Source organism: Manis pentadactyla, chromosome 4, assembly GCF_030020395.1.
Source record: "Manis pentadactyla isolate mManPen7 chromosome 4, mManPen7.hap1, whole genome shotgun sequence".
In the NCBI taxonomy this organism is placed as follows: Eukaryota; Metazoa; Chordata; class Mammalia; order Pholidota; family Manidae; genus Manis; species Manis pentadactyla.
In genome coordinates, this window is record NC_080022.1 from 53,749,779 (window position 1) to 53,762,615 (window position 12,837).

Sequence of the window (12,837 nt, forward strand, 5' to 3'; positions counted from 1 at the left end):
CACTGGTCCCATGGGTAGCACATTAAAGGTGTAGTTTTCCAGGCCCCTGACCCAGGGCACTTCAGCTGCATCAGTCTGAGGTAGGGGCAGCAGGAAGGTCATCTGCAGCCAATCTTCTGAAGCCCTGGCCTCAGAAATAGCAAAGCACCCCAGGGTGAAGGCCAACATGCTGGGCAAGGAGGAGGGGCTGTATGGACAAAGGCTTAATAAAGAAAGAAAAAGCAGGGGAGGAGAAGAGACCAACATATGCAAAGTAGGCAAGGGCTAATCTCAGCTACTCTGCACAATTGCCCTGCAATGCGTATTTGTTTTATGTGGGTTTTCTTTCATTTGGAAAAGAACAAAGGAGGGAAAGACTGTGGTAAAGTCATCACTTCTTAGGTGATGCGCCCATCTCTTCCTCCAATACAAGACTTCCTGGTAACTCCCGAGGCTACCTCTGTAGACCCTGTTCTGACTTCTAACCAAGGCCAGGAATCTCAGTGGACACCCCAGCTGCATCCATGGAAATGGTGAGTTGTATCCCTCCTACTGCACAGTCAGCACCTTGAGGGCAGAGACTGCCCCCCCGCAATGCTCCTTATCTCTCTTGGCCCCCAGGGCACGCAAAGAGCACCTGACACCCATTTGCTAAAGCGTCCCTTCTGAGAGGAGACAGACCCCCAACGCCGGCCCCCTGCCTCAGATGGAGTAGGGTGGGTGGGAGGTGAGGGCTGGGGATGGGTGGAAGGGCAGGGGAGACACACCTTGCCTGGACAGCACAGTGATGGGGATGCCGGGGTCACTGAGCTTGATGAACGGGCCACACTCGCTGTCAATGCCCTCGCGGGCCAGGAGGAGGTTTTTAGTGCACACATTTCCATGGACCAGGTCCTTATCCTCCTGCAGAGAGAAAAGGGTGAGCCCAGCAAAGCTGCCCATGAGGATGCCTGTCTTCGCTCCTTCCCACATGTCCTCTGTTTCCAACACTCAGATCAGTTCTTCACATTCCCCAGCTACAACCAGACCCAGGCAGTCTAGTTTTCCCACTGATTATCTGGGTGGTTTGGGTACATTACACAATGTCCCCCTGTCCCAGTTTTCTCATCAGTGACACAGGGAAATAGTGAAGCATGGCTCTTAGGGCTTCTGTATAAAATGAACAGTTTTTTCCTAAAAACAAATGAGCCATGGTCAGCACCCAGTCATGTTAGCTACTACTCATGCTAGTAGTTTCCCTCATTCCCTCAGCAAGTACTACACTATTTCTATACTTACCATACACTGCAGTACAGAAGCCAGTCCTCTGATGTGGTAAAATTTCCCTCTCAACAAGATTCATGTGTGAGCATACACAACAGCTTAACATGACTGTGTTCACTAGGCACCAGGCACAACTGTGTTTAACCTCAGAGCCTAGTTCCCTCCAGCTGCTTGGCTAGCACCTCCTTCCCACCATTCCCCAACTAGAGTATTCTGGTTCCTTGTGGGGGCCACCATGGACATGAGAACACACTTACCAAGTAACTCAGGGCACTAGCCAGCTGCTTGGCAACTTTGAACTTCCATGGTGTGGTGAGGACATCACTTTTCCGGTGCATGAAGAGATCCAGGGGCCCCCCCTCCACAAACTCTTCCACCATGATATCTATGAGCACAAAAACACACATCTGAACCTCTGTCTGGGACCATTTTCTCTCTCATCCCCTATGAGAGTCCATGTTAGCGGCTGGTACTGGGCAAGGGAGGACCCAGACATCCCTGGGAGGTGCAAATGGCAGAGTGCTTTGGAGTTGGACAGACAACCTCTGCCCTTCTAGAGCACCTTCTACTCTGACTCTAGGGCAGTGAACTCAGCTTACTCCAACCGCCCGGGTCTAGCACAAGGTGGGGCCCACAGCTAGCAAGACGTAAATGTTCAAGAAATGAGTGAAAAATAAATGGGATTTGGTTCCATGTTCACTATTAACTTAAGCAAGTGACCTGCTCAGTACCTCAAATTCCTTGACTGCAAAAAGAACGGCAAGGAGCCCAGGCAACATGAAGGCGGCCCCAGCCCCTGCTGTCTTCACAGCAGCTGTGTTGTCCAACCAGGGCCAACCACCCCTTCCAAAAAGAATACACTTACTCTCCACATCTCGGACACAGACGCCATAGAGGTATACAATGTGTTTGTGCGAGACCTGTCTCATCATGCTGGCTGCCTCAAAAAAAGCCTATGGGAAAACAGGACAAGGGAACAGCAACGGTCAGTCTCCACGGGTCTGATTCCAAAGGGCTTTCTGAGAGGAAAACTCACCACTGTCAGCATCCCAGGCCCTGAAACTATTCCCCTGGCTTTACCTCCCCAGAGGGCTTGCCAGACCTTCATCCCAGGGCCAGTCTGGCTGGGATATAAGATTTATTTAGAAGACCTCATAGGATGCAAAGCTAGGCTGGTGTGATAGGCTAGCTGACAATTTCCCCACTGGATACTCATGACCACCACTTTCTCTTTTTTCAAACTGTGGGAGATAGCAGTGTGGGACACTGTTCTAGAATAAAAGGCAAACTGTGGCAGCTCCCTCTCAAGGAGGCTTTATCATGCTCTAAGAGTTTGTGGGATCCTGGGTAAGTCATTTCACTCCTCTGCGCTTTGATTCTCTAGTGTTGCTGTGAAGTGACAGCCCTGGACTATATATAAGGGACTTTGAGAACATTTAGCTGGGGTCCTGGGGCTACACGGCACCACCACAAGGACCTCCGGGCAGGACGTGGGAGGAGAAGGCAGGGGCAGGTCAAGTGGGAGGGGCTGCTCATCCCACTTCACTTTCAATCTTCCCTCACTTATTATATGGACCGGGTTTACCTAAGGCTGTATTTGAAGAAAGGAATCCTGACTAGAAGACAAGTTTGGAAACCGCTACATCAAACTAAGGGTGAAAGTCCTTCCCAGGCTACTGTGCTCCACCTACTCCAGAGATGGGGGAGGAGAAAGGGTGGGTTATGCAAATGACACTTGCCAGAGAAATGTCCCTGTGGCTGGGGTCTAAGACTTTGAGGATCACTTTGATTCTCTTCTCTTCAGAAGCTCCTTCATCATCCTTGAAATCCACCAAGGTCCCAGAGTAGATGTGTGTCCGTGTGCCTCTCCCAAGGTGCTCACTCTGAAGGAGGAAGCCGGAGGTTGGGTGATCTTTCTCTAGGGCTGCAGTGATGCCAGAGTCTGGCACTAAGGCCCTATGGGAACACAGAACACCGGCAGGGGCAGGGCAAAGGCCAAAGGACCCCAGCAGCTCACAGCCCGCCCAGTGCCTTGTCCTGGTCAGACCTCCAGAGACGACTCAGAGAGGACCCCACTGAGGACTCCTCCACTCACAGGCTGGGTACAGAGAGAAAGGGCTTGTTAGTCCTGGTTCTACCATTTGCTGTCCATTTAACTTAGAGACCTTCTTTCACCATGCTCAATTTTTGCCCACTTTCTGTAAACAGGGATAATAATGGTGCCTACCTCATAGGGCTGTGGTAACAGTCAAGTGAGGAAATAGGTATGAAAGCTCCTGGTACAGACCTTAGCACATAGTAGGTAGAATCCAATCTGTTGGGCTGAGATTTTTTTGTTTGATTGCCCCCTAGAGCAGGTACACACTATTTCTCCTTCTCACACACAAACTGTTCATTTTTCATGTTGTGGACTCTGATTCCCTCAAAATCCTACCCAACAATTTCAGGGATTAACTTTAAAAAAAGTTAAACTACTCCCCATGCTTACTGCCCTCCACCAGGCTCCTTAATAGCAGTGAGTCCCCAGCAAGAAGAGAGGGGGAGGTGATTTGAGGACAGAGGCAGAGACTGAGGGGGTGGGCCCTCCGTTTCCCCACATACAGAAAGGGATAATATCCCTAAGAAAGTGGCATGAGGACTATATGAGATCATCTGTCCAAGCCCCAGCACATTATGATCTGTCTCTAAGGACTCTTGCAGTTGAAGCTTTAAACATTTGATTTAAACATTCCTGATATTTGGAAGTCAAAATGTGATTCATAAAGCTTAGGCACTGGCAAGCAATTGGCATTAACCCCATAAAACTTGTAAATTGAAGTTCTGTTATTCTATTATCCTAGAACCCTCTGTAAATACAGAAAATGGACTGTCCTCCACAGGACTGTATACGATTGTTAACTGAGTATATTAATTTGCACAAATGCCACCATTTGTCATCTGTCACAGCAGAATGATGATACATCTGCCCTGTCTCCCTTATACTGGCAAAGTCCTGTGATTTTTCATTAAAGCTGCATCTGTCATGAAGCAATTCATTAAGGTTATGGGAAGCTGTATTCCCAGATCATCCCATAAAAGCCATATGCGTTCAGAATAATTATTTTTCCCCAGAAAGTTAGCTTATTCTAATGGCCAAATCCAGGCACCAGGATTGTGCAGCAACCCACAGAGGCCTCTGCCATGTCCCCCCACCAGTCTCCTTCCATGCTGCTCCCTCTGCCTTTGCTCAGCACTTGCTGTTCACCCCCTGGGACTCTGCTTTGATGCCGCTTTCTCTAGGAAGCCATCTCTGTCTTCCCAAGGCTAGGTGAGAGGCTAGGATGATCGCCTCTGAGAGTCCCGCATCCCGCTGTACTTCCCTACTTAGGACTTTTATCTTGACAATGTTATTATCTACTTAAGATAGACAGGAATCTGCCTCCTCACCAGACTGAGCCTGCCAAGGATCATGATCACGCCTGGTATATGGAAGTACGCAATCACTGTTAGCTAAATGAATGAATGATGGAGGCATGGACAATGGCCATTACCTGCCCAGGGACTCAAGGGTAAGGAAAGGTGTAAGACCCCAAGTACAGTGTCAGGTTCTAGACCAAGAATCAAATTCTACTGATTCAAACAGCAAACTGAACATATTATAAAATATACCAGGCCAGGGTCAGTACAGGGTTAATGGAATTTATAATCCATGGAAGTCAAGTTCTAGACCTCTAGTAGTAGTATTGCTGCTCTGGCGATTTTAATCTCTGAACACAGCTCTGACACCACCAGGGAGACACAGGAAGATTGGCCCTCAGTGAAGAATTTACCATAAGGCAAGTGCTGTGGACTTCTATGCCCTCAAAATCCTACCCAACAACTTCAGGGATTAACTGAAAAAAAAAGCTAATAAACTACTTCCCATGCTTGCTACCCTCCACCAAGCTCAACGGCAGTGAGTCCAAGATTTGCTCCAAAGCTCCAAAGCATCATGGTCTCCCGCAGATTCCTTCCTTCCAAGGCAGCTGGCGTCTGTCTTCTTAGCCCCCCGCCCCCCCTCCCCCGGTGGATGACTCTGTGTGAGGGGGCTGGGAGAGGGGGCTGTTACACAGCAGAAAGGCAGATGCTCTCTGGGCCTCACAGCATTAGCTAAAGCCCAAGCACAGCTCAAACGGGGCCTGCTTAAGGCTGCAGACTCTGGGCAAAAGGCCTCCCAAGGCTGGGACACTGGTCTGAGGGATGTTTCTCAAGACAATTCTCCTTCAGGTCCAAGTTCCTCACTATGTTCTGTGTTCCCCTAGCTTTGCTCCTTCTGGATGCATCATCAGAAAACCCAGGACTGAACTTTAGGAGTGACTGTCACACAGCATGTTGTGGGCTAATGAGGGTTGTCAGTCCACACTCCCTACGGGGATCTGATTCTTGCTGCCCTGTCAGCATTCCCACCAAGCTCTCCACTCTTCCTGTCTGCAGAAGACCCACAACAGAAGGTTCCCGTAGCCCTGGATGAGCCCACAAAGACTGATAAAACTACTTCCTTCCCAGAGAAAGTGTCTCCAGGGAGCATCAGCAAGGCTGGGCAGGATGGCAGCTAAACAGCTTTAGCTATGAAAGCAAAGTTTCCTTGTTCTTTATCCGTTAGGATTTCCCCAAACTAGGAGCCTCAGCAATGACTCACTTGCACAATATCTTTCTTGAGGATCCGATCGAAACTCAGCTGGCTCATGGGATAGACAGGCTGCCACTCCTGAGCTTTCTTAGTAGCCACCAGCAGATTGGAGATTTCTGTGGAAGACAGTAAGTACATAATTCTGAGCAGGGTAGCAAAGGTCTAAGATCCCAGTCAGCAAATGTCTGCCAAGCCATTTGGGGCTGCTGAACACGTATTCATGTACTTGTTGGTTCAGTCATTCAACAAATATTCATTAGGTACTTGATTCCTGCCCTCCAAGAGCTCACACAGGCTAAGAACAAAGCCAAAATTAATCCAATAAACTCAAAAGGAAAGCTACAATCTGTGCAGCTTTGCCCCCGGCCAGGCTCAGGGGCTCTGGGGTTGACACAGCAGGATCTGTTCTGGTAAGAAGAGGTCAGGGAAGGTTTCCCTAAGGAAACAAAATTTTAAAATCTGAGAATAGAAACTCTAAGAAGGCAAGGACTGTGTCTACCTCCTATTCTACCTCCATAGCTGGGTATATAATAGGTGCGCAATAAGCATTTGTTAGAGATGTGAATGAATAATCAGGGTATGAGCCAAAGGATGAAAGCTGAGGAGGGAGGAAGCAGCAGTGCATTGGGTAGGGAGTGACAGGGACAAAGCAGGAGAGTGAAAAACACTGGTTTTGTGCAGAACATGGCAGGTGACCCACTGAAAGGCTCTGCCTGAACCTTCCAGACTCCCAGCACTGCCTGACACTACATGCTTGCTGAATGTACAGATTATGAGCAGACCTCATCCCTCAAATTCTATTAATTGAAATAGCAAACTGAACACATTATAAAATCTGCTGGGCCAGGGTCAGCATAGGGTAAATTGAGTTTATAATCCATGGAAGCTGCCTTCCCACCATGGAGCCACAATGACCTACAAGGTTATTGCTGGGCAGGAGAACACCTTCCAGATTTGGACAGTAGTGAGGGCGTTGTGGGAACCCCTGAAGAATCCTATCAATTAGCTGCTGAGCCCCAAGCTGGCACAGTGGGCCAACTGACTCGAATGTTGTCTTTCAAAACCTCACGTCCCTGCAAGGCAGAGTTTGTTTTTTCCAGCTCACATTTTTCTGACTGCTCTCCCTGTGCCAGCCACCATCCTAAGAGCTTACACACATTAACCTCTTTGTCCTCATGACAATCCCATGAGGTATATGGTATTATCATTCCTCTTTCAACTTTTAGGGCAGAGAACAGAGATTTAGAGTAAACAATCTGATCAAGGTCAGGTAGCTAACCTTGACAGCAAGCCCCAGACTTAGGATTCCCACTGAAGCCAGGGATGGCTCCGGTTTCTTACCTTCCCAGAGCACACCTGGCCCTAGAGGGAGCCAAAAAGTGGGTTCAGGTACAGGCTCCCCTGTTATCATACCCTGGGTACTCTTTCCAGAGTCTACTCTCTTCCATTCTGTTATCCTGACTCCACCCTGATACCCAGGTAATATCAGATTCACGCAGGCGAGAGGACTGCCCTGGTGGAGAAAAGACATTTAGAAAGGGCCCAGGGAATTGCTGAAGCAGTAGAGCAGTTTGGCAAATCAGAGAGGAGGATGGAAGCAAGGGCCATTTATGGACTGACTATCTACATGGCTGTTTCAGAGAACATGGCACTAGGGCCAACAGTGGGGAGTGGGCAAAACTGCTAAACCTCCATGAACCTGTTTTCTTACTAGAAAAATGGGGGACACAGTCATACCCTGCATTAGGCTGCTGTGAGGGGTAAATGAGATAATGCACACAAGGGACTTACTTCAGGGCCTGGTGCATAGTGAGTACTCTAGAACTGAAGGCCATCGTGGTTATGACCAGTTTTACATCTTAGCATCTTTATCCTTGTAGAGCTGGTTGGCACTAGTCTGCAGAAGTCCTCAGCATCAGAGCTGAAGTGTACAGAAATAAAGCACCAAGCCCAACTCCACAGATGAGGATATGAGAGGATCGGTGGTGAGTGGGCCAGTGAGTCCTGTGGGGCCTTCCCTTCTAAGATGGTGGCCCTCAGACATGGAGAGGGATGGTGGGGCTGACAATGCACAAGGAATGTGGACTTACTTTACTGTCACACCCACTCTGAGCATCAGCCTACTTTCTCTTTATTCCATGAGCGCTTTCTTGGCTGCATTTTCAAGTGAGAAACCCAGGCTGGAGTCTGACCATCAGTACCTTGCAGTTAAGAGGGCAGAGGCACTGAGGAACTCAAAATGACATTCTCTTTAATTTTCATGATTTTACCACTTCTCTAATTTGCAGGGGGCAGAGGGAAGGAGAGGGTTTCTGAGGACCTGCATAAGGAAGCCTCACACATAGGGCTTGTTGTTACTGTCTCACTTCCGGTCCTGCCCCTGTCCTCTGCTCCCCTCCCCTCCCCTGCCCAGTACTCTTCCTCACAGGTCAGGCTACTTGCCCCAGAGTCCTAGGCTAATGGCTGCACCTTGCACCTTCACAAAGAGGGTGTTGTATGGGAAAGACCACTGGAGCTGGAGTCAGAAGACGTAAGTCCAAATTCCACTCCTCCTTTACCTACATAAATGATCTTAGGCAGGTATAATGGGGTAACAACATACTCTGGGTTGTTCTGAAAATTAAATGACTTAAAGTATGAATGACCCTCAAACAGTGCCTGGCAAACTGTAAACATTATTCACGTGGTGGTAGCCATTCTCATCATTATTTGTCACTACTATTATTATAACTACTACTCATACGACTAGCTGTGTGGCCTGAAGCAAGTCACTGAATATCTCTGAGCCTCACTTTCCTCACCTTTATAATAGCTACAAAGAGATACTGTATGGATGAAAGAAATGCAAATATGCACGTAAACAGCTTGGGACTAGTAGCTACCCACCATATGGTAGCTACAGCTGTAATTGTTCACTTGACAAATATGCATGAAGGCCGATTCTGTGCCAGGAGCTGTGCTTCCCATGAATCAGAATATTAAGTGACACTCTGATCCTGTCTTAAGAGCGCATAGTCAAGTGTGAGAGACAGGCACTAAATACATTCCGTGCAGAGTCCCTGCAGCCTCCACAGCAGCCATGAGAGAGGGGTTCACTTCCATCCCTAGGCTTCTCCACCACAGCTCCTGGGTCCCAGGTATGGGCGCATATGGTGCTGTCTACTCCAGGGAGCTCCCCAGATGATCTCTGCAAAGAGACCATGGCCAGTCACCCACCTGCCACCACCTTCTCACATCCTGTGGCTGCTGTTCTCCATTTCCCTAACCTCACACAGAGACCAGTAATCCCTATGAAAGTAAAAACCGCTTCTAAATATCTAGAAGGATAGAGTACATGAGTAAATAGTGTTGTTGGGCTTTAAGGTTTTACTTCACTCTAAGGTCTCACAGCCAAGGACAGATGTGTTTTTACCTTTGTGGAACATCTTCAAGCACAAAAACAAAGGCAGCAGTTACCCCCGAGGCTGGCAGGAAACCCTATCTGATCAACCAGAACACACGTCCTTCCTCTTTCACCAAGTTCAGTGGCAGTGCCCTGCTAGGAGACCAGAAAGTGACTGGTCAGGAACCCAGGCCCCCTTGTCCTGGGGCTGCTTCCTCTGCCCACTCCTTCGTAAAGACTCGGACATAGTCCCCTAGAAGAACAAGACATGCTTCGGGCAAAGACTCCTCACAGTATCTTGGCCACATGTTTTGGAGCCTCAGGAACAACTGTGCTGTGCTTTTCTGAGGCCTGAGTTTGTGTAAGAGATGGGTCTGACAGATGCAGGGTAGCACCTTGTGGAGGGGGAGCATCAAAAAAACCAGTACTCCAGGGATCTGGCATTTTGGGTAGACCTGGCACTCAAACAGTTTTTTGACCTTGATCTTTAATCAGACCCACTTCACTTCTCTAGGTCTCAATTTTATCATCTATAAAATGGGACCCTTGAGCAGGTAATCCCCAAAGTGTCCTTGCAGTTCTCACATTCTCAGAGGTGATGGACCTACCTGCAGGGGATTGGTGACACTATTCATAGGGCTTAAAAAAGAGCAGCTGAGTTCCTTGCCCCTTCTATCCATGTTACTCCCTCATCCTCCCTCCCAGGACTTCCCACTGCCTGCAGGATTATGTCCCAGCTCTTTGGCATGGCATCCAAGGCTTCTTATGACCCAAAATCTCTCCCCTTCCAACCTCCCCTCTCCCTTCATTGTAACTTCACTGAACACATTAGCCTCCCAGAACCTTTCTGTAGTCTCTGTTTTTCCTGCCACTTCACCAGTACAACTGCTCTGTGGAAATGCCCGTATCTAACTGGCAAGCTCCTGCTCATTGTCCAACACTCGGTTCAAGATCCACTTCCTCCATGCAGCTTCCTTGCCATGCAACTCAAGGATTTTGACCACCTGCTTCTTTTCAAGCCCAGGTCTGTGGAAGCCTCATATACCTGCAACATTTTTCTGCATTACACTGGAAACCCTCAGAGAGCAGAGACTGGGTATTAGGCATTTCTGGTTCTTTGCATTTAACACAGTTCTTGGCCCACAGAAGATGTGCTAGGAACTTTTCTCAGATAAACTACTAACAGGGGAACATCTAGAGACATTTTATCTTTAAGAAGAAAGAAGTTTCTGCTTACTAATCCTGAATGTGCCTCTTTCTTGCAACCTAACTGAGATGCTAAGAAAAGGTGTAGGTCTTTTCTATACAAAATGCTGACACAAGGAATGAGATTTGAGTTGGGGAAAGACTTGTAACAAAACTCAATAAAAAACACCTAGAAACTGGGAAGGGGCCACTTCTTCACACCAGCCAGCATCTTTTGGTTGATCTGGGTCTTGGGGTGTCACCAGGGTACAAAGGGTAGCACTGATGGACACGCCTAGCTATGGCACAGGGAGACCAACCTCGGGGCTTGGGCTGGCAACAGCGCTTCAGCACAAAGCTGATGTTGTCCGTGCGCAGAATCTGCTTCTTGAGGTGGCTCATGAGGTCCCCCAGACTGGGGAAGCTGCGGTCTGAGCCATGCAGGCTGTAGTGGCCCTTCTGCACCTCAATCTGAAAGTTCTTGAACTGTTTCTGGCCACCAAGCATCTGCCATTCAGGAAAATAACAAAAAAACAATTTATTTTAAAAGAGTCAGGCAAATGTACCCATGGTTTTGTAAGATGTTAACAAGGGAAGCTGGGTGATAGGTATATACAAACTCTGTATTATCTTTGTAACATTTCTGTAAATCTAAAATTCAAAAATAAAAAGTTTATTATAAACAAGTAAACAATAAATAAAAAAATAGTAAAAGGGGATCCAGGAGAACACGCTGGTAACAGGGAGCTAACACAAGGGAGAAAGCATAACAGAGCAGTGATCTCCACAACACCATCACTGCTTTAGACCTGTAAGATGTTCATACAGGTATCAACCTCACAGGATTGTTGCTACGATTATATGACATGGTGCATGTAAAGAAACTTACTGAGCACTTTATAAAGGTTAGCAAATATTATTGCGCATGAAATAGTAATTACTAGCAAAACTGATCCAGGAATGCCCTGAAACTGAGCCCTTCCAGACCATGGGTCTATTTGAAGAGAATCATCCTGAGAAGTGGTGATCAGCTATTTGATCCAGTTCAGTGTTCCATGGAGCAGAGGAAGTATAGACAGAATTTTTCCTTCATGGACACTTTCTGTACAAAGAAAACTATTTTAGTGGTTAAGAACAGAGCCAGAAAGATCTACTTATGGTGTAAACTAGGACAAGCTATATAAAATCTTGATGCCTCGGTTTCTTCACCTGTACAACATGGATAATACCACCTATCTCACAGGGCTAGACTAAGGCTTAAATGAGAATGCATAAAGAGTTCAGCACAGTGTATGGTGGTGTATGATTCTTGTTTTCCCCAGGCAATCCGATGCCGGGACAACCATGTTACTGAATCACTGACATTTTTGGTATAGCAAAGGTCAACTCCACCTGAGAAGGCTGGGCTATCTCATGCACTGATCCATGTTAAAAAATATTAAACTTCCTCCAAAGACTGATGAATATAGCAGACAGGCAACCTGCCAAGGCTACAAACCTGGTAAGTTCTGAGCCACTGTGTCCATATCAGCCATGCAGACTTGCTGTACAGAACACCCCAGCAGGTAGTGGCACCCAGAGACTTCACTCAGGACACCTGGAAGCACTGGGTTCCTTCTGCCATTTCCTCTTCCCACCCTTGACTGAGTCCAGTCCTTGGGGGTTCTGTAGGACTTTTCCTTCTGGTGACTGAGGTCTACAATATGCTAACGTGCTGACTTCCATCTTGCAGGCTCTCCCTGCCCAGTTCTCCCCATTCATGTTAACCCAATCAACCCTAGTGTATTTATATGGACTAATTCTGTAAAACTCATTGTCTTTTAAAATATTCCTTTTTAGGAGAAAAAAGATGGCAGAGTAGGAAGACAAGGCAGAAACCTCCTCCCACACATATATAGACCAAGGAAGCCACTCCAGCAAATACAACCAACCCTGAAAATAACCTGACGACTGCAGAACAGACCACCTACACCTGGGGAAGAAGAGAAGACCACACAGAGAAGGGTAAAGTGGCAGAGCCACAAGTGACTGGGACCCAAGCCTTTCCCCCATCCCACTGCATAAGTGGGAGGGAGAGGAACAGAGTGGGGAAGGGCTAAGCACTCAGAAACTCTGCACACTTGGCCTTGGAAATTTGCTCTGGGAATGTTAAGTCCACATTGCAATGAACTTGGTGATTAATAGGACTGGCCACCACAGAGTTGGAATACTATGGGAGGCTGAGACTCCTGCCTCTTTTGGAGGACAGGCATGGTCCATCAGTCCTGCTGAGACCCAACATAGAGGCAACACTTTGAATACTTACAAGCAGTGGGAAGAGTGCCAGAGGGGCAAGGGTTGGACGGAGCGCTCTCCACAGGAGAAAAGGCAGGTGGACGAC

At 47.8% G+C, this 12,837-nt stretch overlaps 1 protein-coding gene across 1 annotated transcript in view; it reads right to left on the reverse strand.

Moving 5' to 3' along the window:
* JAK1 (Janus kinase 1) overlaps positions 1 to 12,837 on the reverse strand; it is a 138,802-nt gene that overhangs the window by 8,471 nt on the left and 117,494 nt on the right. The window contains exons 11-16 of the mRNA XM_036911304.2: positions 10,778 to 10,964; positions 5,900 to 6,006; positions 2,982 to 3,125; positions 2,108 to 2,195; positions 1,500 to 1,627; positions 747 to 882 (exon numbers count right to left, since the gene is read on the reverse strand). Of these exons, the coding sequence (XP_036767199.1) occupies positions 747 to 882; positions 1,500 to 1,627; positions 2,108 to 2,195; positions 2,982 to 3,125; positions 5,900 to 6,006; positions 10,778 to 10,964 (790 nt within the window). The remainder of the gene's footprint in view (positions 1 to 746; positions 883 to 1,499; positions 1,628 to 2,107; positions 2,196 to 2,981; positions 3,126 to 5,899; positions 6,007 to 10,777; positions 10,965 to 12,837) is intronic.